Raw genomic sequence first — 22,894 nt, forward strand, 5'->3', positions numbered from 1 at the left:
TACGCACTCTCCATAGTGTCAACCAAGTTTAGGACGACCCACGACCCCCTATAATAACATTAAATTCGGGATAGGTTGTTAAACCCCGGCATAACCCGTCGAAGAAAACGTGCGCGCCTAGGAGAGGCTGCCCAGGACGCGTCTGTTAAAAGGCAACTATCGCTTACATTCGCATAAAATTCCTCGAATTGCGCTTACCCTAGATGTATCGTTTGTTCTCAATCCAGACCCCGATCGGAAACGCTGTCGTTAAGCGACGACTGGCGTCAAAGTAACAGAAATAAGGATTTTTATCCAACTTATTCTTCTTAGTTGTTTTCCCCACTTCCTGATTGAGACGGTGCCATTTTGAATAGCGAAAAAATATTTCCGCCGCTGTCGTCACGCGCAGTCCCTGTGGATGGTCGCGAGCAGATCAGTCGGCCTCGCGCTGAATTCAATTCAAATCTTTATTAGGTTGACTGATAAACTACAGTGTTCTGTTATTAACTCCTGCACTCACATATTAACTAGTATTTACAACGTAATAACTACAAGAACATTATAAATGGAAATTAGGCCAGAAATTAATCTATCCAGGGATGCAAAGTAACTGTAATTTGATTAGCAGCTCACAGTAGTCAAAAAGTATAAGAATATACTCCAAATAAAGTCACAAAGTACATTTTGGACGTTTTTGTGGTATGTTGCTCTTAATCACATTTTCGTTGTTCCAATTGGGCTTCTGGCAGGATCTTCATTTAATAGGCAACAACGTAAAGGAAACTTAGAAATAACCACATTTAATAGTTCTGAGTATTCTAGCATGCTAATAATTTGCATTATTCTATAATAATGCGAACCTATGCAACATTCTATTAAGCTACAGTTATTTCCCAACAAATTTTTACGTTTATTGATAAAACCTTCATGGAGTTCTTTTACTCATGGTGAGAACTGCTGCAATGCAGGGTAAACCACCTGTTTCATCTAAATATTTAAGGTCTAATTCACCTTACATCTTAAAAGATGAATTAAACATTAAGGTCAAAAGATGCAGGGTAAAAACGACAACAAAGAACCCTTTTAACAGCCATTCCAGAAGTATTTCCCCTAGGATTTGATAAAAAAAGAACTGCATCCCTAAATGGGTATTTTATTATTCTATTACATAAAAACAAATTAATAGTTACACTATAGTTCACACATGCAAACAAACATTTGCAACAGTCTCTGATTTTAAGATGAGAAATGCTTACTGACACTGTTCTATCAATTATAAAAGGAGGCAAATGAATGGTTCCACCACTGCTGCTATAAAGAATTTTGCAATTCAGAATGAAATTGAATGGCTAAGGGCAATGGGAATTATGTATAAGAATATCATTATTGATTACACATCATTTCAAAGCAGATGTACATTAAATATATACATAAAATCTAACGTATGTAGAACAATACCACTGCAATGTCTGTCTATAATTCTTCATGTAATCCATAATTTATGTGCAAATGACACAAATGCATTAAAAAAAAAATCTCTCATATAGTTTTATTCAAATCAGCAGACTACTCCCCTGCAAATAATAACAGCATTTTTCAATTTAGATTTTAAATAGTGCACATCTATATCTCCCTCCCGCAGGTCACTGTCTCATTTTGGCATCTATCAGTCGATTTTACATTATTGAACAACTGGAAGGGCTCCAATCATTTCCAGCAAACGCACCCTGCCACTGCTTTCCTGGTATAACAATCCTTGCTTTTTCCCAACAAAGGAGGGTGGCGGGAAGCAAAGGAGTGGTTCTGTGTGGATGTGTGTGTGTGTCAGTGGGGGCTGGGGGGGGGGGGGGGGTGGTTGGGGGGTGCATGCATATGTCTGGTGTACTGTTAGAATGAGATGTTGGCAGAGTATAATGCTTTCTCTTTCACTCTCTTGTGTTGTTTTGACTTCCGAATCTAGATGTAAGAGCTTTGTCATTGCATCCTTGCTAGGCCTTTTTGTCCCGTACACTGCTTACTACTCATTTAGGTCAGACTAAGGTAATTTTTTAAATTTCATTTTAACTCTAACTGAATTTAATTGAAATCAACTGTATTGGTCCATTTGGCTCATTTTGGAGAGTTCCTTGTAATGTGGGATTTTTACGCCCTCTGCTGGCACAATACGGGTAACGCACATTTTTTTCTGCAGCTGTCTAAATGAGGTAATTTTAAAATATTCTGTCCCTGGTAGCAAGTTGTCATTCAAAAACCATTCAAAAGATTTTAACAAATTGAGGAATTTTGGCATTTTCTGATGACAAAATCTGTTCGCTTTTCCTGTCAGCAAAAGTAGTGAACTTAAATGCATACGATAAATCATCTCTATTAGACCATTGAGCTGCAGTTCATTGTCATTACAAGTAAGTTTGTTTCTGACAATAGTCGAATCCGGACTTACGATTCATGGGGCATGTGAGAAACCTCGGGAAAGAAGTTAAAAACCTTTTATTTGATTCTCCCACAGACTTAGTGCAAGGCTTCTCGAAACAACAATGATAAAAAAAGAGTCATACACTTTATAATAAAGATGAAGTAAAGAACAGACATTATTGTGGACTGAAATGCTACTGCTCAAAAAGAATGTTCTCTAATAGGATTTATGGTAATCTCTCACAAAATCAAGTTGCATAACTATGCAACCAAAAGCTTCTTTGTCTCCCCTTCATTATTCTCCCAGTAAAGAGCATGGTTGCCTCAGGCCAGCTCAAATTTGATTAATCCACCAGGAGGGTAGCCAGACGGTAAGAGCACGCTCCGCTTCTTTCCCATTTCCAAAATTGGCATTTCATTTTATGACAGTCAGATAATTATATTTTTACCCAGAGGAATGGATTTGATTTGTCTTATTAGACGTGATTTTAACAAATATTAATGTTGTGGCGGCACAAAAGTGTGTACTTATATCTGATAAGTGCATTTCCCCCCCAGCAGTGCTGTGTGGGAGGCATCCTGAAGAGATGGAGACCTTAGTCTTCTTATTTTCCTTTTCTGCCCTCGGCATTCTTTATGCCATGAACACAATTCCAGAATTACAACAGTGAGTAATTTCTGCATATTTTATACTGTTCGTTGACCATGATGTCGTAATAGATAGAAGAGAAATGCTGAAAGGTTAATATAGCAACATTATAAGCACGAAATGTGCAGTGAAAAGTATAATTCTAGTGTCATCATAGATTAAAATGCAAAATAACCACGAACGTCAAAGTTCGAAGGCGTAAACGTTTCAATAGCAATCATCCTTTAATAGAAAATAACAGAGGTCAGAAAATTGACCATATATATAAAATCATATTTCCTTATCTAACTGATTAGCTCAGACTACTACAACATCTAAAGTGGAAGAGAGAGAACAGGCAACAGACATGGTCACAGGATTTAAAACGGAAGATGCAACTTTTCAGATTAAATTAATTTAATTACAAACTTTATTTCCTTTATACTCCGTTTTTTTCCTGCTGCTGTGTTAATGGGTTGCTTCCCATCACACACTTGCTGGCGTGAGTTAACCCCCCAAAAAGAAGTTCGGCTTCTGACCGCTAGATGTCACTGTTGTCCGCTTGCTGCTTCATCGTGGAGGTTATACCGGCAGGCAGAAAGTCAGTGTTTCTGAATAGGAGAGCAAACAAAAGGAGGGTATTTAAAGAGGAATGGTGGATCTATTGAGTTCGTTTGAAAAAAAAATCCCAAAACAACAGCTCAAATAGTTTTAAAACAGGACAAACGTTCAACTCCTCCTTCTCACTTTCAATCACAAAATATTTCTCATTCTATTCTCGCCTGACCTTTGCCAGGAAACACACTTCTGTGTCTTCTTTTTACTCTGTGGGTGCCGAAACTCAATGCAGACTGTGCTGAAAGACAATTGAGTGCAGATCAACAGCACGCCTGCGTTCATCTTCCTGTGCTGCTGAGCTGAAGCGGTAACCAGGGAGCTTCCCTTTGCTCCGGCTGCATTTGTTTTCCTCTTGTGAGCACACGTCGTCGGCGTTCCAAGGCTGTAATGTTGTTTACCAGCAGATACCACACACACATTTGTCTCCTCCGGAGCGCTGCAGATGTACCTTTGACCAGCATACACGCAGGGCGATGCTGGGCCAACGCGGCCTTTCCTCGCTGCTTCCTACACTCCCATCTGTGATTGATTACACTCCAGCAAAGCTGTGATTTCCAGCTACTGGGAATTTCAGATACTGCTTCTAACATATATAATGCATAGAAAAGAAGAACCAAAGGCAAACCAGAAGCTGGTTTAGGTTTCTCACACAAATTTATGAGGCTTTTTAAAGCACTCAGAAAGATATCTGGAGATTAAATCCACTCGGCGGCCTCAGTGGGAATATTCTGACATTTGCAGGCTCTCTAAGATAAAATACATCCATCATTTGGACCCCTTCCCTTCTTTTTGCCAACTGCGGTGAGGCGCCCCCTCCCCCATTCATCTCTCTACCCATTCATCATCATTTGCAAAATTTAACAATGCCGAGTCAAGTTCCAGGGAAGAAACTAATTAGTAAAGAGAACGAAGCAGAAAATCAGAGGGCGATGTCGAGAAGTGCGCCGTCAGCAGCGAGAAGGTCTCCAATGAATGCGGTGAATGTGTTTGTTTCTTTGGATAACCACTAAAAAGTCCCCTTTCCTTTCTCTCCCTCTCCCCCCACACAGGCCTTATGTCATCTTGGCTATCGGCGCCGGCGTGCTGGTGGTCGTCTTTCTGTTTTACTTCCTCATCACCCGTGGCAACCCACCCAGAGACGTCTTATTCTTTGGTAATTAACACGGATCTGAGCCTTTCGTAACGCGTTTCCAAACGCGCTGACCTTGCAGCTTAATCCCCGCGCTGCGACATTCTGCGGGCTGATTTCGCCACTTCCAGGGGCACGTGAATGGCGCCGATTGTGATTCCTTGTGACATTTACAAAGCTGCTTAGACTGATCAGGCTCAGGCTCAGGCTCAGGACGCAGGAAGCCCTGACCCGCCGCCGTGCCGTGGAAGGGTTAAGAGGTGACCTCGGAACACAGACGGGGGCGCGGGCAGCTGTTGCACCAGTGCACCAGTGTTCCCCCGTTAGCAGGAACAGGCCTTCCCCGTCTGTCCCTGTCTCCAGCCCAGGAGATTCCACATCACCCGCACCCCTGCGGCTGAAGCCGGCGCCACGCCTCAGGCGGCGATAGCGCTGGGTAGGGGAACCGCAGCCACGAGGGCAGGAACATCTCAATGATAGACAGCCATAACCCCCCCACCCTCCACTCTCCTTCTGCTATCTCACCTGTTGGATGCAGGAGATAAAAATCTGGTTGTGTGGAGGATTACAGGAGAGACAGGGGAAGCAAAGCAGGGCCAGGTTGATGGAGCGGGTGTGATACAGCGGCTCCAGCCCGCGTTATCAGCCGACAGGCGTCCGTGTCCTTCATAGCGATGTAAAGTCTGAGGAATTTTGGTTTCAGCCTTTCGTGATCTTCCCCAGACCCAAAGTTCTGCAACACGTGCTCGAACGGGTCCCGGCGGCCCTCGAACGTCTGGGAAATTTGAGCGACGCGTTCGAGTGTCAGTGGCGCGGCTCCGCTCTTCACATTTCAGCTGTGCCACTCCAGCTCCCCCTGATAGCGGAGAGCTCTTCGCCGTGGATTCCATAAATATGCCTGCAGCCCACTTCACTGCCGCTGACTTCATTTTCTCCCCACTCGGCCCCGTAAATCAATACCAAACAAGCTGCAGGAAAACATCCCCAGCTCTTATTAAAAAGGGACAGATATGGACCTAAAAAGACACCTTAGTCATTTTCTGGGCTGAGATTTGCACATTAACGCTCTTTGTGTGCATTTATTTCCCCACACTGCTGCAGTTTTTGCCGAGTTCTCCTTCACCTGCGTCATCGACCTGGTGAGTGCGCTGGAGTATGACGGCATCATCTCCGGCTTCATGGACTTCTACCAAAAGACAGTAGGTCCATCTGTCCATCTGTCCATCACAGCACTGTGAGAGGGAATGCTGTATGTGCTGGATGTTCCGTTTGCTGTTGTTTAGGGGGAACCATATCTGGGAACAGCGTACGCCATCATGATGTGCTACTGGGACGGGATTGCCCACTTCATCATGTACCTGGTGATGATCAGCAGGATAACAGACAGGTGGGACACACCGACCTCATCCGTCCCGCTCTCCATGTGAACAGCCCCGCCTCAGCTTATCATAATGGAATCAGCACTAGAACATCAGGCCGTGGTGTTTGAAGCGCATTTATTTCGCCGTCCTGCGCTTTGGACTTAATTAATAGCTAAAAATAATTTGTAAAGTCCCGGTTCGGTTAAAAATATCACTGATTTCTTGAAAGGTGCAGCTGAGCGTATTTATCACCTATGATCTACAAAACGACCTAAATAAAAGAGTATTAGCAGATGGTCCTCCTGGGTGCAATTAGGGGATTCATTAGTGCAGAACCAGCGCCGCTGCGGGGCAGACATGACGGAGATGAAGTCTTTCAAACCAGCTTTCTACCAGCTCAGAAAACCACCGAACCCTTTGAATTCCACATGATTTACCTCACGGATGAGGTTATAGACTAATCTCCGTTGCTCTCGGCGCAGGAAAGCGTACCGTACCCTGGGTTTGTTCTGGGCCGGCTCTCTCTGTGCCAACATGAGCGTGTTCATTGCTGGAATAGTGACAGGTGGGGCCACTTCTTGATTAAGTTTAACGGTCCGCGGTGCCTTCACGTGTGAACGGAAGCCGACAGCTGGTCTTCTCTTCTCTTCGCAGGTAAATATGGAACAGAGATCCGCCCGGCCTTCTGGCTCAACTTCGTCTTCCTCCTCTTTCCTGTGTGGGGAGCTGTGGCATTATTTACCAAGCCAAAGGACAGACCACTCATCGGCGGGTACAACGTGAGCTATCTCTCCTAATCGAGTCGGTTCGGAAATGTTTGGTAGAAATACTGTTTGCAGAAAAGTCAAAGCGATGCCGCTCATAAATGACAAAAGGCAAGTAAATGAAGTCATCAATATTTATAAGCTGCAATTTCTGGCTCTGATGGCAGGAATTGAGGCATAGCCATCAACAGCAAATGATGCTTAGTTTGCCAGGAAATGGTGCTAAAATGTTCAGACACAAGTTTAAAGACGTTTTGTACAGTCCGAACCATCAAGCACCACATTTAAATATATACATATTTGCACCTTCAGTTATACTTGATGTGTTGTTTTGTGTCCCTTCTTTGTTATTGCTGTGATAATGAAGATATCAGTGGCTCTATCAACGCGCAGCATTTAGCTTAAGTGCTAAAATGCGGACTTTAACTCAACTCATAGGACAATAAACAACTTTAGTAAAAATATTACTACTATTCTACCATGTAAAGAAGCAACAGCAACAGCTCTGTGCTGGTCGCCCCCACAGGCCCAGCACATTCAGACCATGAAGCTGATCTGGCGCCCCCTGGATATGATCCTGCTGTTGCTCCTCTTGGCTGCCATGGCCTTCACCGTCCTCAGAGGCTTGGTGAGATGGGATGTTCGTTGTACGCGCCGATCTAGTTCAAATCTAATTTCAGCTCATTTATAATGTCCACAGGTGGCGATGGACTCCCCTTTAGAGGCCTGCGGTGTCTACCTTCAGCACTATGAACCCTACCTGAAGGACCCAGTGGGCTTCCCTCGAGTCATGGTGAGCAGTTTATTTAACTTTTCTCTTTGCGCCCGCTATCATGGCTGCATCTCTATATATTGAGATCCAGCTGCTATCAGAGGACCGTCCTCCACAAGAAAGAATCATCAGATGAGCCGCTTCATCACGAGCTCCTATGATGAATTTCCAGCCGCAGCCTTTTGGTGCGGGTGAGCGTAGATTCATGTTGCCTTCACCTTTGCACTTCAGAACCGCCTTCAAAGTGGTGCGGTAGCTTGGATAACGGTCCCCTGCATTCAGCGCTGTGTTTACGTACTTGTGGTGGGGTCAAGAGCCATCCAGACGTAGCATGACAGACGCAGACCTTTGCTGAGGCTGCTGCTGGCTCATCGTCGCCGCGCCCGCGCATTTTTCATCTCGTCTCGCCGTGTCTCTCCTGCGAGACAAAGATGATGGATAACAGATTCTGACCGCGACTCGCGGCGGCTGTCTGATCTTTTATTTGGTCCAGATGACCCCGGCACTGGCGCCATCCTTCTGTATCTTGTGCTGAGCGTACACACCTCCGTCGATAGGTTATCCAAAGACCTTGTTGTTGCTGCAGCGCAGGCACAAAACCATCCATTGATCGGACCGATCAACCACGTGGTGAGAACTTGATAAGCTAATCCTTCACCCAAAGCCCTCGCTGGGGGGTGGGGGGTGTGTGCAGCATGCGAACAGCTTTTTTTAGGACAAAGGTTCTGCGAGTCTGTTGGCAACGCTGGATTAGGCGCTGCTAAATTCGAAACGGCAGATTCATGGTGACCTCAGGTGGAGAAAAAGGGAGCGAGAAGAAGTGAAATCAGAGGGTCAGAAAGTCTTTAGTTTCAGCTAAAGGTCAGGAAGGCTTCAAAAATACATCTGGCAACAGTGAAGAGGAAAGATTATGGAAAGATGTCGTAGATGTGACGTGTGAGTCCTGTGAGGAACTTGCCTCTGACCCAGTGACCTCAATCCTGGATTGGTTATCTGCAGCGCTGAGAGAAAAATAAGGAGCAATAACTAAAACAAGGGTGCCTTTCCGATCACAGATGCTGCACTTGTTCTTCTACGGACTACCTCTGTTGGGAGCTTTCGTTTACGGGCTCCTCAAACCTGGATGCACATGGATGCCGGACTGGACCGTGTTTTTCGCTGGAGCAGTAATCCAGGTAAGAACAGGAAGGGACTGGACAGGTCACATCATATGCTCCAGACCACGGCAGCATCCTCTTCTTGTTTCTGTCCTCTTCTTGTTTCCAGTGTCAGTGGGCCCACATCGGGGGCTTCTTGCACCCTCGCACAGCTGCTCCGTTTCGTATTCCCAGCGACGTTTTCTGGCCTGTGCTGGCAGCTAACCTGCTTTACGGAGTCACGCCACTCCTGGTGGCCTTGCGCGTTTACAGCAACCATTACTTCTTCCTCAAGATCGCCCCATTTCCTGGCCAGACGGGTTTGCCGAACAGCGAGGAGAAAGACACCAAGTACAAAGATAAATAAGCTGATAATTCTGCCTCAGAGTTCCAACAATCCTTCATCTGTAGGAATCAATTATGGAACTGTTATCTTTCAAAGTGTCCTAATAAAAGCTTATTTTGATCACCGCGGTTGCTTCCAGGGCATTAGTCAGTTGTCTTATTGTGCATAAAAGTGAAATGTTGTTTCGGTTGTTTGTGTAGTGTGTCTTGGCAGCTGGAGAATAATGTCAGTTTTTGTAAAAAAAACAAACCCAAAAAAACAACTGGAGGTTTTTACTTAGAATTATTATTGTTTAGTGTCTAGAAGTTGACAAGACCAGTTCTTCAAACTTTGCGACGTTTACCACAAACTTCCCGTTAAGTTTAATCTGCAGCAGAACAGCAGACAGCTGCCTGCACTTCGACTTTTAAAAGTTGGAACTAGCAAAAAATTGATTTTTTCCTTTTTTTTTTCTTAACCTTTCACTTTCCAACACTCTTTCAACAGGGTATCTAAGACACAGCATATATCTGAAGGGTAGAGGAATATATGCAGTCTGCACAATACAGATTTAGCCCAAACTTCACAAGCTAACTAAAGACTATTTAAGACATTTTTTGTGAACTTGTTCTCTTTAGTTTGGCTACGCGCTCCTGATCTTACACAGTTGTTTGAGCCCACGCAGGCCAGGTCAGGTTGTACTATGAAAAATCGTTCCATTTAATGCTGAGCTGCACTTGTGCGTTGTTCTTTTAAAATGCTGCGCGCCAAGGACGAGTCTTTTCATCTGGACCTGCAAGCGAGTGCCCTGCTCATCCTTAACAGGATCCTTGAACGTTGACTGGATGATTTGGCGGAGGTGTTGAAAGTGTTTTACCGGACTGTTGCGTCACCTGACCTTTTCTTCTGAACCGTCATGAAGTTAAACGTGTGCTTTTGAGCTAAACACATTCAGCCATCCGACCTGAAATGCCAAGAAACTTTTCAACGTGAAGGAAAGTTTGCAAAAAATGTTGAGAGTGAGCCGGTTTCAGATTGTATTACCTGTATTACCTGCAGACGGCAACAGGAAGGGGACCAGCATAATGTTATGTGGCAGCTACTTTGCGCGTAAAGAATAAATGTGGCTTTTTGTCCTCATACCGATGATGAAAGAACACACGCTTATTAAACGCCGGTCTTTGTTACATGAATGTGGGAGCAGAAAAAAATCCCCCTGAAACACAAGACTGGGGGAGCTGGAGGAATGTTAACGATGTGAACAGTCTCAAAAGCCCCCAGAAATGTTCTCTGATGCTGAAACAGGCAGCTAGTCCCTGGGTGCAGTTGTCGACGTGTTTTGAAGGTAAAAGCGAAAGCGGTTGTGTAAATTCCAGCAACTGCTACCACCAGGAAGCTGCACAGTTCACGGTTTCCTGGTGGTGAACTTTGACCCATCCCAGGCGGAAGGTCACCAGCAGCTCCTGTCACTCACCTGTGAAATGCTTCCAAAGATTCAGGCTTCCTCCCCTTGTTTATTCTGCTTCCATTCCTCCTCCTCCTCCTTCTTTTCTTCCACCATGTGATGCTGCGCTGAGCCAGCTTGGTGTGGGTGGTGTGAGGAACTGTCTGCAGAGACAATCTTTGTTAGCATTAGTAAAACCACTATGGAGGCCAGGCTTCCCTTACTTTCATTCCTGAGCCTGACCAGTTTTTAAAGAGTGCAGCAAGCATGCGGCAGTTGCAGGTTCCCATGTTTGGCACGCAGCTCGGTCACCTGGAGAATGCAAGAAGAGTTATTCATGTTTGATAAGGGTTTTAATAGCAACAGGCCCAGTGACAAATGAAAGCCGCTGATTGAATTCACTCTGCCTCTGCAGCCTTGTCATGTAGGGGGGTCGCGTCACCCCTGTTTACACATGCATGCCGTGCGTTTGCTGTGTGACAGAGGCTTTAATTCCAGTGTGGCCGGCTTTGAACTGCCACAGTGGGAGTCCCAGGGAATCTGTGCAGCACAGGTCTGCATACAGAAGCTTGTGTCTCTGCAGAACACAATGCAACCACGCAGTGATGGCGAAGAACCACCTCTGTTACGAACCCTGAGACGGACCAGGCCCAGCACTTCCTTTGCTTGGATGTGAGGATCATTAAAGATGAACTCCAGCACTCTAGATCAGCTGACAAGCCCGGCTGCTGCTGGCTTCAGCCTGGAAATAGTCTTCACAGTCGCTGACTTCAGCACCAGGACTGCGGTAACAATCGAGTCTGCACAGCAAAAAGACTCTTTGTTCTTCTATTGTTCTATCACCCTTAATCGATTAGTGCAGTCGGATTATTTTAAATATTTAACACAGAGCGCTGCTGCCTCCTCCTGAGTCCGCTCTTCTCTCATCATCGGCTTCTGTGTTTTCAACAGCCTCCCTCTTTGTAGTCGGGTGCTGATGGAGGGCTTTTACACAGCCTGCAGCAGAACTTCCATGAGCTTGAAGCGTCACAAACATCAGCAAATTCCTCTTTAAACATTTGATCATTGTGATCATGCACAAACAAGTCAAACAAAGTTTCCCTTGATGAGAAATTCCTTCATTGGCGTATCAGTTGAGCTAAAAGTCTTTCAGAGGATGATGTCGGCAACAACCAAACTTTCACCGTAGCCGCAATTAACTGGCATCAGTCTGCAAAATTATTGTTCAGGCGCCTCACAGAAGCCCAGAGCCTGAGCCCGGAGGTACGTGCACCATAGATACGGAGAGAAGAGTCTGTGTATGGATGGATGGATGGATGGATGGGCAGATGATGGATGGATGGATGGATGGGCAGATGATGGATGGATGGATGGATGGGCAGATGATGGATGGATGGATAGATGATGGATGGATGGGCAGATGATGGATGGATGGATGGATGGATGGGCAGATGATGGATGGATGGATGGATGGATGGATGGATGGACGGATGGATGGATGATGGATGGATGGATAGATGGATGGGCATATGATGGATGGATGATGGATGGATGGATGGATGGATGGATAGATGGATGGGCAGATGATGGATGGATGGATGGATGATGGATGGATGGATGGATGGGTAGATGATGGATGGATGGATGAATGGATGGATGGATGGATGGATGGATGGATGGATGAATGGATGGATGGATGGATGGATGGATGGATGGATGGATGGATGGGCAGATGATGGATGGATGGATGGACAGACGGATGGGCAGATGATGGATGGATGGATGGATGGATGGATGGATGGATGGATGGGCAGACGGATGGGCAGATGATGGATGGATGGACGGACGGATGGGCAGATGATGGATAGATGGATGGATGGATGGATGGATGGACAGACGGATGGGCAGATGATGGATGGATGATGGATGGATGGATGGATGGATGGATGGACAGACGGATGGGCAGATGATGGATGGATGATGGATGGATGGATGGATGGATGGATGGATGGATGGATGGATGGATGGACAGACAGATGGGCAGATGATGGATGGGCAGATGATGGATAGATGGATGGATGGACAGATGATGGGTGGGCAGATGATGGATGGATGGATGGATGGATGGATGGATGGATGGATGGATGGATGGATGGACAGACGGATGGGCAGATGATGGATGGACAGATGATGGATGGGCAGATGATGGATGGATGGATGGATGGACAGATGATGGATGGGCAGATGATGGATGGATGGATGGATGGACAGATGATGGATGGGCAGATGATGGATGGATGGATGGATGGACAGATGATGGATGAATTGTCATATAACCAACCTAATAACCACAGAATGAGCCATCAAAGCCATTTTCATATGTAATTACTGCCATTAACACTGTAAAAATGAATGAAAATCAAAACAGCTATTGCATTGCATTGTTAGTAAATATGTCAAGTAAAATGAAGATAAATCGGAATATTTACGACCTTCTGCTTCCTCAGCCAGCAGCAGTGTGGTTGAATCCTGATCATCATCTCTGTTATTATTAAAGCTGCACCTGAAAGGTCACCACTTCATCTGCATCAATCACAATGGGCCTGAAAACAGAGCGAGAGGAGCAATAATCCTGCTGTGATAACCGTGGTTCTGCTCCATAATGACGCTCAAATGACCTTGAGAAGTAAAGTGATTTCCAGCTTCCTATATCTGCGACGTGCACGTTTCAGTGCATCTCTGGGACCTCAGATCGGCCTCATGAATGTGGAAGATCGGACGTCCAGCTCGACTGCCTGTATGGGACCAAAAGTGTGTTTTCCACTTCCTGGTGGACCTCTGCCGCCACGCGGGGGTTGATGGAACGCAGATCCTCAGCCGGGATGTGGAGGCATTTGTTTACAGTCTCTGGAGAGGTTTGATAGCAATAAAAAATGCTTCTGTACGGAATAAGCAGCAGTAACCGTCCTCAGTGGCTCCTTCATGGTTTCTGGCAGTACTTAAATAAAATACTGTTTAAATCTGTGAGTTTTTCTCATGGCTTCTGACAGAAAAGACAAGAGACGCTTCCCTTCAGTGGTTCTAATGACTGTTGTCTCCACGTTGTTCTCTCCCAGCTGAGCCTGTTCTCCTCACAACTTCACAAATATTAATATTCCTTCAACTGGCACCTGGCGGGAACGATAAAGAAAAAAACAAGTAAACAAGCTTGAAGTCTTGACCATCCTGCGAGGACTATCTACCCGTTTTCACGCTGTGAGGGAGAGACGTGGTTGGAGCTTTAAAGCCTGTGTGTGTGTGTGTGTGTGTGTGTGTGTGTGTGTGTGTGTGTGAGAGAGAGAGAGATTCTGAGGGTTGAAAGCGGAACTGAAAGCAGACGTGGACAACTTGGTTAACCTCCATTTTCTTCGCTGTAAGAGGGCCGAAGTAATCAATTTTTCTGCGTCTTTTCCTCCGTCCGAAGAATTTGGGAGCCGGCTATGAATTCTGGGAAGTTTCCACACAAACATTTCTCATTCACGTAACACCGGGAGTGTTATTGATGGCCCGTTATTAATAAGCGCTGTTGACAGTCCAGAGTCTTTTAATCCTCACCTCACCCCTCCGAGTGACCTCTCGGCCTGCTGATGGAATGAAGGAGGGTTAAGGAACGTTCCCTTAGTTGAATACGTGGCGCCTGAGCTGCCACAAAGATGCTGCAAGCACGCAATTCTAATCCAATCCTGACGTCTCAGCTGCTGTCACCTCTCTTCTCACCTGGGTTTTCAACAGGAATTAAACTGGGGAGGAACGGGAACGCTGGAGCCTTCCAACAGCGTTGCCACCTGTCTGTTGCGCTGTTGCTGGGAGCGTTGGGAAAACAACACAGATGAAAGCTGTGGTGAAACGCCGCTCAACACTTTTGCGGCTGCCGGCGGTAAACAGCTTTGCATAGCAAACTTCGGCTTGGCGTGCGAACAATTCCAGGCGTCGTCGTCTGGCCAGCACACAGGAGAAACCTTCCTGAAGCCATTTATGGGACGTTCACGCACTCCTGGTTTTAATTTGGCTGCTCGGGATCACCCGAACGTCTGCAGAGGTGAAAATATTTGGAAGAAGATGAGGATATTTAGGAAAAGCACCTGTGCACACTGGGTAATAGAATCCTTTTCCCTTTTTATTAGTATCTAAGCTAAAGGTGACCGTTCCACCAGCGCTGATGACGCAGGAGGTGTGATAGTGCAGCCAGGTGGTTCCTTCCTTCCTTCCACCATCAACGGCGGTCCGTCACTTGCAGGACAAATGTCTTCCCCACCTTCAATGTGTGTGTCCAGACCTGTCATAGAGCAGGTGACCTCGGGTCACCTTGGTGATCACCCAAAACACTGGAGGACAATAGATGCTACGCATGTGAGCTCACCATAACATGGAATATTCAACCTGGACCTCCAAGATTGGAATATTATGCTGACAGGATAAATCATCTCTCAACCAAGAGTCACCTGTAGGGGGCGCTATAAGATCAACTACCTCAAGGCAGGCCCTGGGGAGCCATTCTGGACCCCCACACGGTAGAATTGCATTGGTGACAGAGGCTTTAGTGTGTGAGTCAGAGACGTCTCCCAGTGGACGACGGTCCATGATCAGAAGACGCTGGACATGAAGCATAATTAATTTGGATGTAACCTTTGATAGTTAACATGAAAGGATGAACAGGAATGGAGTGATAGCCAAAATATTCGGCCTCTTAGAGACTAGCATGACACCCCCCACTGGCATTGCCACTGGATTTATACCAGTCTGTTGATTCTGCCCCGCAGGGCCACAACCTTCCAAGCGGTAACATCAAATTGACCTCCGACTTCTTTGATTCTCACAGAATCAAATTAGCTTAAATGAGTTCAAAGCTGGAGTAGTTTTAGCAACATGAACGGTTTCAGATGCTATAATCTGTTTGATCAGGTTAAATGAAGATTTCATTAAAGGCAACTGTTGTGAAAAAACCATGTCGGAAATATTCAGTTTGAAAGAACATTTGCTCATTTAGGAGAGAAATATATGAGCTCTCATAAAGAGGCACAAATTGGAGAATCTGCGCCACAAAACTGCACAAATGTCATCATTCTGTCCTCTGTCCCCTGTCCTGCACTGAGCTGTTTCTCTGTCCATGCAGGGACAAACCAAACTGCCCGAAGCTTCACCCTCCAGCCGGATCGAGTTCCGGGCGGTTGTGTGCAAAACGACCCAAAGCGCTAATGATGTTAGCGAAACTCACATTTGGGTCGGAGGAATCTTGAAAGTTTAAAAGACAGGATAACCTTCCCTACATTCCCAAAGTCAGTAACTTAGAGTCAGATAAAAGATGTTCCTCGTTTGAATTCTCGCCTATTTTGACGGCCCTTTTCCCTCGTGTGTTAATTATCGTGGACACTCTATTACAGCCACGGGGGCTCTTTTTTAATAGTGAGGGAAAAACCAGACCATTTTCTGCCTCTGTAACAGCCACCGGTCACATAAACATAAAATCGATAATGGAGCGGAGCGCGGGCCGAGGTTCAGACATGATTTTCACGACAGCCGCCGCTGCCTGAAAAACCGCGGCATCATTATTCTTGGTTAGGGAGGTCTATAGACCTTTGCGCCGCTCCCAGGACGCCCTGCCTCACGGTGAGCTCCCCAAACTTCTGGCACCGCCAGGACGAAGCGGAGAGGAGCCTCTGGGTTTGACTGATACTCCAACATTGCATCTTGGTTTTGATTTTGGGCAGCTGCCCAGATGGGTTTATTATTCTGAACACAATCGGGCAGACATGTCAGAAATCTCCCCTCAAGGCTGGATATGTCTCTGAGGCTTCGTTTTACCTTCCTGAACAATACGCAGCTCTGTTTTAAACTCACCTTTGCACATGTTCTCACAGGAAAGATCCTGATTCTTTTCCTCTGTTGCCTTCAGGCAAATATATTTCCCCCGAGCGCTCTACGGAGGTGAACAATGCAGAGGCGATGAAGACCTGCCTTCCAGACGGCTCAGTGGCAGCTAAAGCGGGCCAACAATATGCCGGCCGTGACCCGAGAGTCACCCCTCAGCGAGAGCGTGGGGCGTCCCAGCTGGGAAGAACCACACTTGGGCTTTCCCAAGAAATTTCCACCTGGGGTCTGGAAAAAAGCAACAGTGTTGTGAGTCGTCTCCAGTAAAAGTGCTCAGACTCCTGCAGATGAGACACGCCGTCGAAATGTGAGGGGCTCGTTACCGGGCACGATTTTTCTTCTCATCTCCAGTCAATTATCGGGAGAGGTGAGGGTGTCAGCACAGCCGTCACTCCAGGTTACACAGCAGCCGATGGGAGGCTTGCTATGAAAGTCCCAGTTTGTCATATTTGTCCAGGGCTCTGGTCTAAGCCGTCAGCACCAGGGTGCAAACATTAATTACTGGGAGACGGAGAGGATCTCGCAAAGAATCCGAGATGTGGTGCTCAGGTGCCAGGCCTCGCTCCGAGTGTTGTGACCTGACGCCGCGTATGAAAAATTTGCACTTCGGACGAGGAGTTTTATGATCTCGGCGTGGACTTAAGCTAGCGTGTTTCACTTTGTTGACAATAAACATTTAATTAATAAGCAGTAGTGAAGAAGAAAAGTCTTCATTGTTCCCTGAGTGGAATGCGATTTTAAAAAGCTACAATGGTTATTGACCTTTAGCATCAAGATATTGCAGCAGGCCACCTCTGAATGTATTTTAGGGTCAGGAAGATGCACGCGGGGCGTCTTGACCTTGTTCTGACCATTTATGAAGAGACCAATTAAAATCCGTGTTAGGCGGGAGGTGAAACCAGCCCCTATCGCACAATCCTGTACAGATTTAATCATGTGACGCCTGCGTATTAATGAGCGTTTAGAGGAAACAAGGACATCAGATAAGACCCCTTTTTACTTCATCAGGTGGCCAACAGATAACTATCAATATGCTGTTTGCAGTTTAGCCGTCTGAGAGTCTGAATGCATTTAAAGTGGGCGAAAATCCTAACGACCAACATCCTCTCCTGCAATCAAAACAAAATCGAAATGTCCTTGATTAATTCGTCAGACAGAACCGGAATCATTGATCGACCCCTGATTTAAACAACAAGCAAACTTTGGAAGACGTATGTTGTTCTGTCGCCCATTTCTAGCATTTACTAACTGGATCATAAAGTTTGGCACCTTCCAGCATTTCCACTGAAATGACCAGAACACCAGTTGGCCCCCAAGGAGCACCAGCCCAGATCTATGATGATACACAGTTGGAATTGGATGAAGGATGGAGCGTTGAGCCTTTTTTGTGAATAAATCATCATCAACAGTCACATAATGAGCAGCCAATAACCGAAACCTCTGAGTGAGTGTTTGTGCTCTGGTGTGGGGGGATAATGCTGAGCAGTGAACCTACCCCGAGCGGGAGCGACCTGATGTTACGCCAACACAGCACAACGAAGAGTGTCATCGTCATAGCAACTGGACTCAGCCAATTAGAAAGTTCATTCCGAGTCCGACGTGGCGGAAAAAGGCCGCGGATGAATCTTCCCCCGCTTATCGTCAGCACTTGTATTTGCACTTGACTGAAAGAGGCTGCGAAAAGAACCGCGATAATAATCAAAGTTGTTGATTTTAATGAGTCACTGTGGACTCCCACCAGCCACATTAGCCCTGTGAAAATAATTAGCGAGATCCTCCATACATCATTTATCGTTAAAATGAACTCATTTGAGTGTATTCCTACGTGACGGCAGTTTCCTATTGATATGTGTGTGTCATGGTCACCCCGGTCATGTACAAGGTCGTCATTAATGACCTCTACGACCTTAGAGGTGGCTCGATGGGCGTGTGCCTAGGTGTACCTGCGCTGCAGCAGAGGCTAGCAGCAGGGTGGCTGGCCTTGACTAGAGCCTCTTTATTCATCAAGAGAGACATTAGATGGAAAGAGACTAAAGGCAGGCAGCCGGGGCGGAAGGATGGTGCAAAAACACATCAGTGCCGCGATTGAACCCTTTACGAACTGGATCACTCAGAAGATGACAGAGTCGTCTCCGTTTGAACAAATAACAATGTCGGGGGGGGGTGTTTGGTTTGGTTTTGTTCTTGTTTTCCTACAAAGCGCAAAACGGAATGATGCGACCCCGTGACAAGCGCCGCCACACGATAAACGCAACGGGACGGGACTGCGAGGGCTCTGACAGACGCTCGTTCATCCGCCTCTGACGGAGGTCAGGAGCACAATGAGGGGCGAGCGAGAAGGCGTGAAGTCAAATCAAAACTGGCACAAGAAACAAAAATGGCGACATCCGTGGCAGCGTTATTGATGGGGACTGTAATGCCTAATTACACCTCTGCTCATTTGTTTTGAGATAAAACGCAGGTTGATCTGACAATATTAATGAGGCGAGCAACAGATGGCCCCATGGGAGGGATGGAGAGCTGGTGGACTATTACTCACCGCCGCTGTCTCATCACAACAATAAAAGACACGTCACCGCAGATGTGCGCGTCTGTTGGACATTCTCCCCAGTTTGAAAAGCTTGCTCAGCATTTTAGTGTTTTTGTGTGCACGCTGGAATCCTTGATCTTTAAACGCTTCCACCCGTTCTCCCACATCAGGACCCTTTTGGCCACAGTTCTCATCATTTACCCTGAGGTCTTTGCCCGGTTAAAGGGAACCGGCTGGTCAGAAACTGCGTTACGGATCACTTGGTGTGAAATATGAAGCGGCGCCGTCGTACTTTGCCTTGACAACTAAGTAGCAGAGGAAGGAAAACATAACTTGTGATTGTCCAATAAGAATCCTCGGGCAAACATAATTATGTAAATGTCCTTGTAGCAACAGTAAGAGATTACTGTATGTTCTTGGTAACGCAGAATTGCAGCCTCAACGCCGAAATGTCGTAAATATGATAACAAAGAGTATTCTCATTACACCCTGGGAATGTGCTGATCTATTCTAAATGTATGGGCACGTGATTTATTTGTTGACTGTGTACATTGCATCCTAAGATGCGGGAGACGCAACGCCGTGATTATCCCTCATTTTTATGTTGTGTCAGAGCTCAACGTTGCGATGATGGAACGCACACACAGACTCCGCGCTCCCGCAGCATTAGCTCAAGGGAAATGGCTTCTGCAATTACCCCATCTCCTTCAATCACGGCGCCTAATGCCTGGCACGCTCCCGGTGCAAATCAGTCGGACCGCCGCCGTGGACGAAGCTCTAAAAAGCAGTTGGTTTGTAGAGACGGCTAATTGGACAAATTGTGAGGGGCTTAGCCCAGAGTGCCGAGCATGCTAAGCAGGCGCCGCCGAGTTAATTGAAAGTTTTAACCATCTAATGGAGTGCACTGCGGCTAATGAGTGGAAGTGCGCGTGCTGTCATCTATAGATGCCCTCTGAAGAGTCATGTGCTTCAGCAGAGGTAGCATCCATCTCCCCATTAACCCTCCCCTTTGGTGGGAAGCTGTTTACACAGGTCGCAGAGTCAGTGGGAAAGAAAAGAGCGGGAGGGTGAAGAAAGAGTCCAAACGGTGGGAAATGAGCGGCGCGTGTTGGCACAGACGCATGGACGGATGGAGGGACAGCAATGAGAGGAGAGGAAGAAGGGCTGAAAGGAAGGAGAGGAGATTAGAGGGAAAGGCCAGGCATGTTCAGCCACGGTCAGTCAGCTGCTGTGGCTCTGCTGTATGGACGGGCTGACGGAGGAGAACCTGAGAACGTTATCAGGCACCAAACACAGTCCAGCAGTCATTGTTATGCTTTAGTTCTTTAGCTCCCTTGGTAAACACACTGATGTTAAAAGCTTATGCCAAAAAAAGCACATGAAAGCTTCTTTTCCCATGATGCCTTGCACCAAAAGTTTGCTTCTTCTGCTGCCAGGACTCAAGGCCTCTTATGCAAGCGCCCTAAAATAATAATGGAATGAAATAGAATAATGTACAGTTAGAAGGCTCAGTTCTTCAGATTAATTTATTCATTCTCTCCATATCAGGTAACAGGCAGTTGCCTGTGGCGCCCGGCCCACCTGAGACACGCAAACAAACACAAATTCACGCTCTCATTCTCACTGAAACTTAGTTTAGACTGTCTCGTCTGTGGGGGGAAGTACCTAGAGATAACCCATGTGGCCCCCCTGAACCACAGGGTTCTGGGGGCCAATGCTAACCACTCCGCCCCCACTTCTATGTAGCTTTTGACCAAACTACTGCCCACAGCACCAAAATGGCTAAAATCCACATCAAAATGAAATAATTTATTAACCTTCCTGGTATTCAAACTCCAAAATGATAAAAATTAATCAACCTGGAACTTATTACAAACTTTAGAGGGATAGAAATGAGCAATAACTCTGCCGTCGGTGAGAGCAGCACGGATTAGCAAGGTTTATGTTAGGTTTAGCTTTTTATTCCTCTTCTGATCAGTCCTCGAGTAGCTTCAGGATCAGTTTGTGCATCTGAGCCTGAGGAGAGGACGGCCTGACATGGGGCAGGATGCTCCTGGTCTCACATCAGCCTCCTCTGCTGTGTTTTTCCACCGGGCTGGTTTTAAGCATTCCTGTACTTCTCCATTAGGGAGTGCTGCCGAATAAGTGGCGAATTGTTTCTGGAACTCTTCCACTGTGGTACCCAAGTCCATTCCGATGCCTTAAAAGTGGAGCTGGACCCACTGCAGTGTGATGAATGGTCCCTGGGCCATTACTGGCGGAAGGATTTTAACACAGAGAGATTGTGGAGCGTTGCTGTAACAATGCCCCTGCTTTCGGCACCATTTTTGTTACTAAAACTGAGTAAGAAAAAGTGTCATAAAACTCCTCCGGGTGCAGAGCACCTCCAGAACACCCCGCAGTTAAAAGAGTGAACACACAGCTGCGCCAGGGTGGGCCCTGAGGGCCCAAACACACCTCTACCAGCTAAAATCAAAGCTGTTTTCTCTTCCTGTTCAGTGGTCATCTGCTCCCCAAACCTGTGCTGACACTGGACTTTGAAAACGTTTGTTGCCGTGGTTACTGTTGTTTGCATTAGCCGTTAGCTAAATTGAATCAGCAGATTTCTGGGTTGAACCCCACAAACAGGAGTGATTCATGGCTAATCAGCGGAAGGGTGACTCTGGTGCTGGTCCTGATGTTTGACAGCTGGACCCGATTTTATGCAAGACGTCCTTCACAAACTGGACCTCACGCTGTGCAGCTGCAGGCTGGAGCGTAAAAATGACACAATGGTGAATTAATTTAGATGAAAAAACGCCCACAAACTGTTGGAATATTTGCGTAAACACACATTCCAACACCGCTGATGGGTGTGTGTCGAACCCAGTGCATCGTAAAGGCAGATTTTCCAGATCATCAGCTGGGGTCATGTTGCGCAACACTGCACAGTGTACACACAGCTGGCAGAGCAGGATGTGAGGGCGATGGCGTATGAAAGACCTGGCTCACGCCGATGATGTGTTTTCTGGCTTTGTTCCTCAGGGCACACACACACACACGCGCGCGCGCGCACACACACACACACACACACACACACTGTAAAAGCAGCTGTTAGCGCACCGAGCGTATCCATCTGCTGATGTCATCAGGTCAAGCGTGAACGCAGATTTGCGGGTGAACCTGGCTGCCATAACGCTGAGGAAGATAAATGGGGGTTAAGATCTGTGTTAAGCTTTTTTTTTTTTAAATTCAGATAGCTGAGGTTCATTATGCACATTGAAGGGGAGGGAAGAAAAGCGACGTGTTCCTGGAGCCTGTAACGTTTATGTGTGAAGCAACAGCGGACTCGGAGCCTGTCAGGCCTGTGATGACGCCAAATCCCCTTGTTGCTTTCCATAATCTTCCTGAACTTTGGCAGCGTCATCAGGAGATAATGCAGGATGATGCCGGAGAGGCCCCGTCCATTTGCCATGCCTGCCAGATGAGCCCGATATCGACCCAAGAACAAGGTTGTGATGAACAGTTTTTCCACGCCTCTAATTTATCTGCTCATCTCATAAGGACAAATCCAAAATATGAATAGTTTGTCTTTTGGCCGTTGCACTGGGGTTTCTTTTAATAAGAAAGATGCTTATATAAGTTTCATAGACACAAAGTTTGATCAAATAAGAGGCTGTAACGAATCTGGTGCGTCTGCTCAGTAACAGACGAAGGTCATTTTAGGATGTAAAAGTTACCACAGATGCACTTAGCAGCCTTAATGAACCTCGTCCTCGGAAGTCACCGTGAAAAGCCTCACTTAGCCAGCCGAGAGCGGCGACGGAGGACGCTAACAAGGTGCTATATTCGGAGGCACAGAGCATAAGACAACACTGTGGCTCCTCGCTCCTCCTTTTTTGGGGAG

General features: G+C 46.5%; 2 protein-coding genes across 5 annotated transcripts in view; one reads left to right on the forward strand and one right to left on the reverse strand.

The window, feature by feature from the left end:
* Window positions 1-366, reverse strand: part of sbno2b (strawberry notch homolog 2b) — a 40,047-nt gene extending 39,681 nt beyond the window's left edge. For 2 of the 3 annotated variants that reach the window (XM_011614696.2, XM_011614694.2), the window contains exon 1: window positions 199-365. The gene's annotated coding sequence lies outside the window, so the exon portion shown is untranslated. Of the gene's footprint in view, window positions 1-198 lie in introns of all 3 variants that reach the window. The other variant, XM_011614695.2, reaches the window with a different exon arrangement.
* A 2,287-nt stretch (window positions 367-2,653) lies between these two features.
* Window positions 2,654-9,274, forward strand: tm6sf2b (transmembrane 6 superfamily member 2b). 2 transcript variants are annotated; one of them, XM_011614693.2, is made up of 11 exons: window positions 2,654-2,765; window positions 2,956-3,061; window positions 4,690-4,793; window positions 5,871-5,968; window positions 6,053-6,156; window positions 6,613-6,695; window positions 6,785-6,909; window positions 7,421-7,522; window positions 7,595-7,687; window positions 8,722-8,841; window positions 8,933-9,274. In XM_011614693.2, exons 2-11 carry the CDS (start codon window positions 2,982-2,984, stop codon window positions 9,167-9,169), a joined length of 1,146 nt encoding a protein of 381 aa, XP_011612995.2. In that variant the 5' UTR covers window positions 2,654-2,765; window positions 2,956-2,981; the 3' UTR covers window positions 9,170-9,274. The 2 variants fall into 2 exon arrangements, with proteins under 2 accessions (XP_011612995.2, XP_003974063.2); XM_003974014.2 differs by having other exon boundaries at window positions 2,699-2,765; window positions 2,953-3,061.
* The last annotated feature ends 13,620 nt before the right edge of the window (window positions 9,275-22,894 follow it).

The sequence above is a fragment of the Takifugu rubripes genome, chromosome 20 (assembly GCF_901000725.2).
Source record: "Takifugu rubripes chromosome 20, fTakRub1.2, whole genome shotgun sequence".
Lineage (NCBI taxonomy): Eukaryota > Metazoa > Chordata > Actinopteri > Tetraodontiformes > Tetraodontidae > Takifugu > Takifugu rubripes.

Coding starts and splice junctions, on each gene's coding strand:
- tm6sf2b (XM_011614693.2), top strand. CDS start 2,982: ATGGAGACCTTAGTCTTCTTATTTTCCTTTTCTGCCCTCGGCATTCTT. Junction 5,969..6,052: donor TGGACTTCTACCAAAAGACA/GTAGGTCCATCT, acceptor GCTGTTGTTTAG/GGGGAACCATATCTGGGAAC. Junction 6,910..7,420: donor CACTCATCGGCGGGTACAAC/GTGAGCTATCTC, acceptor TCGCCCCCACAG/GCCCAGCACATTCAGACCAT.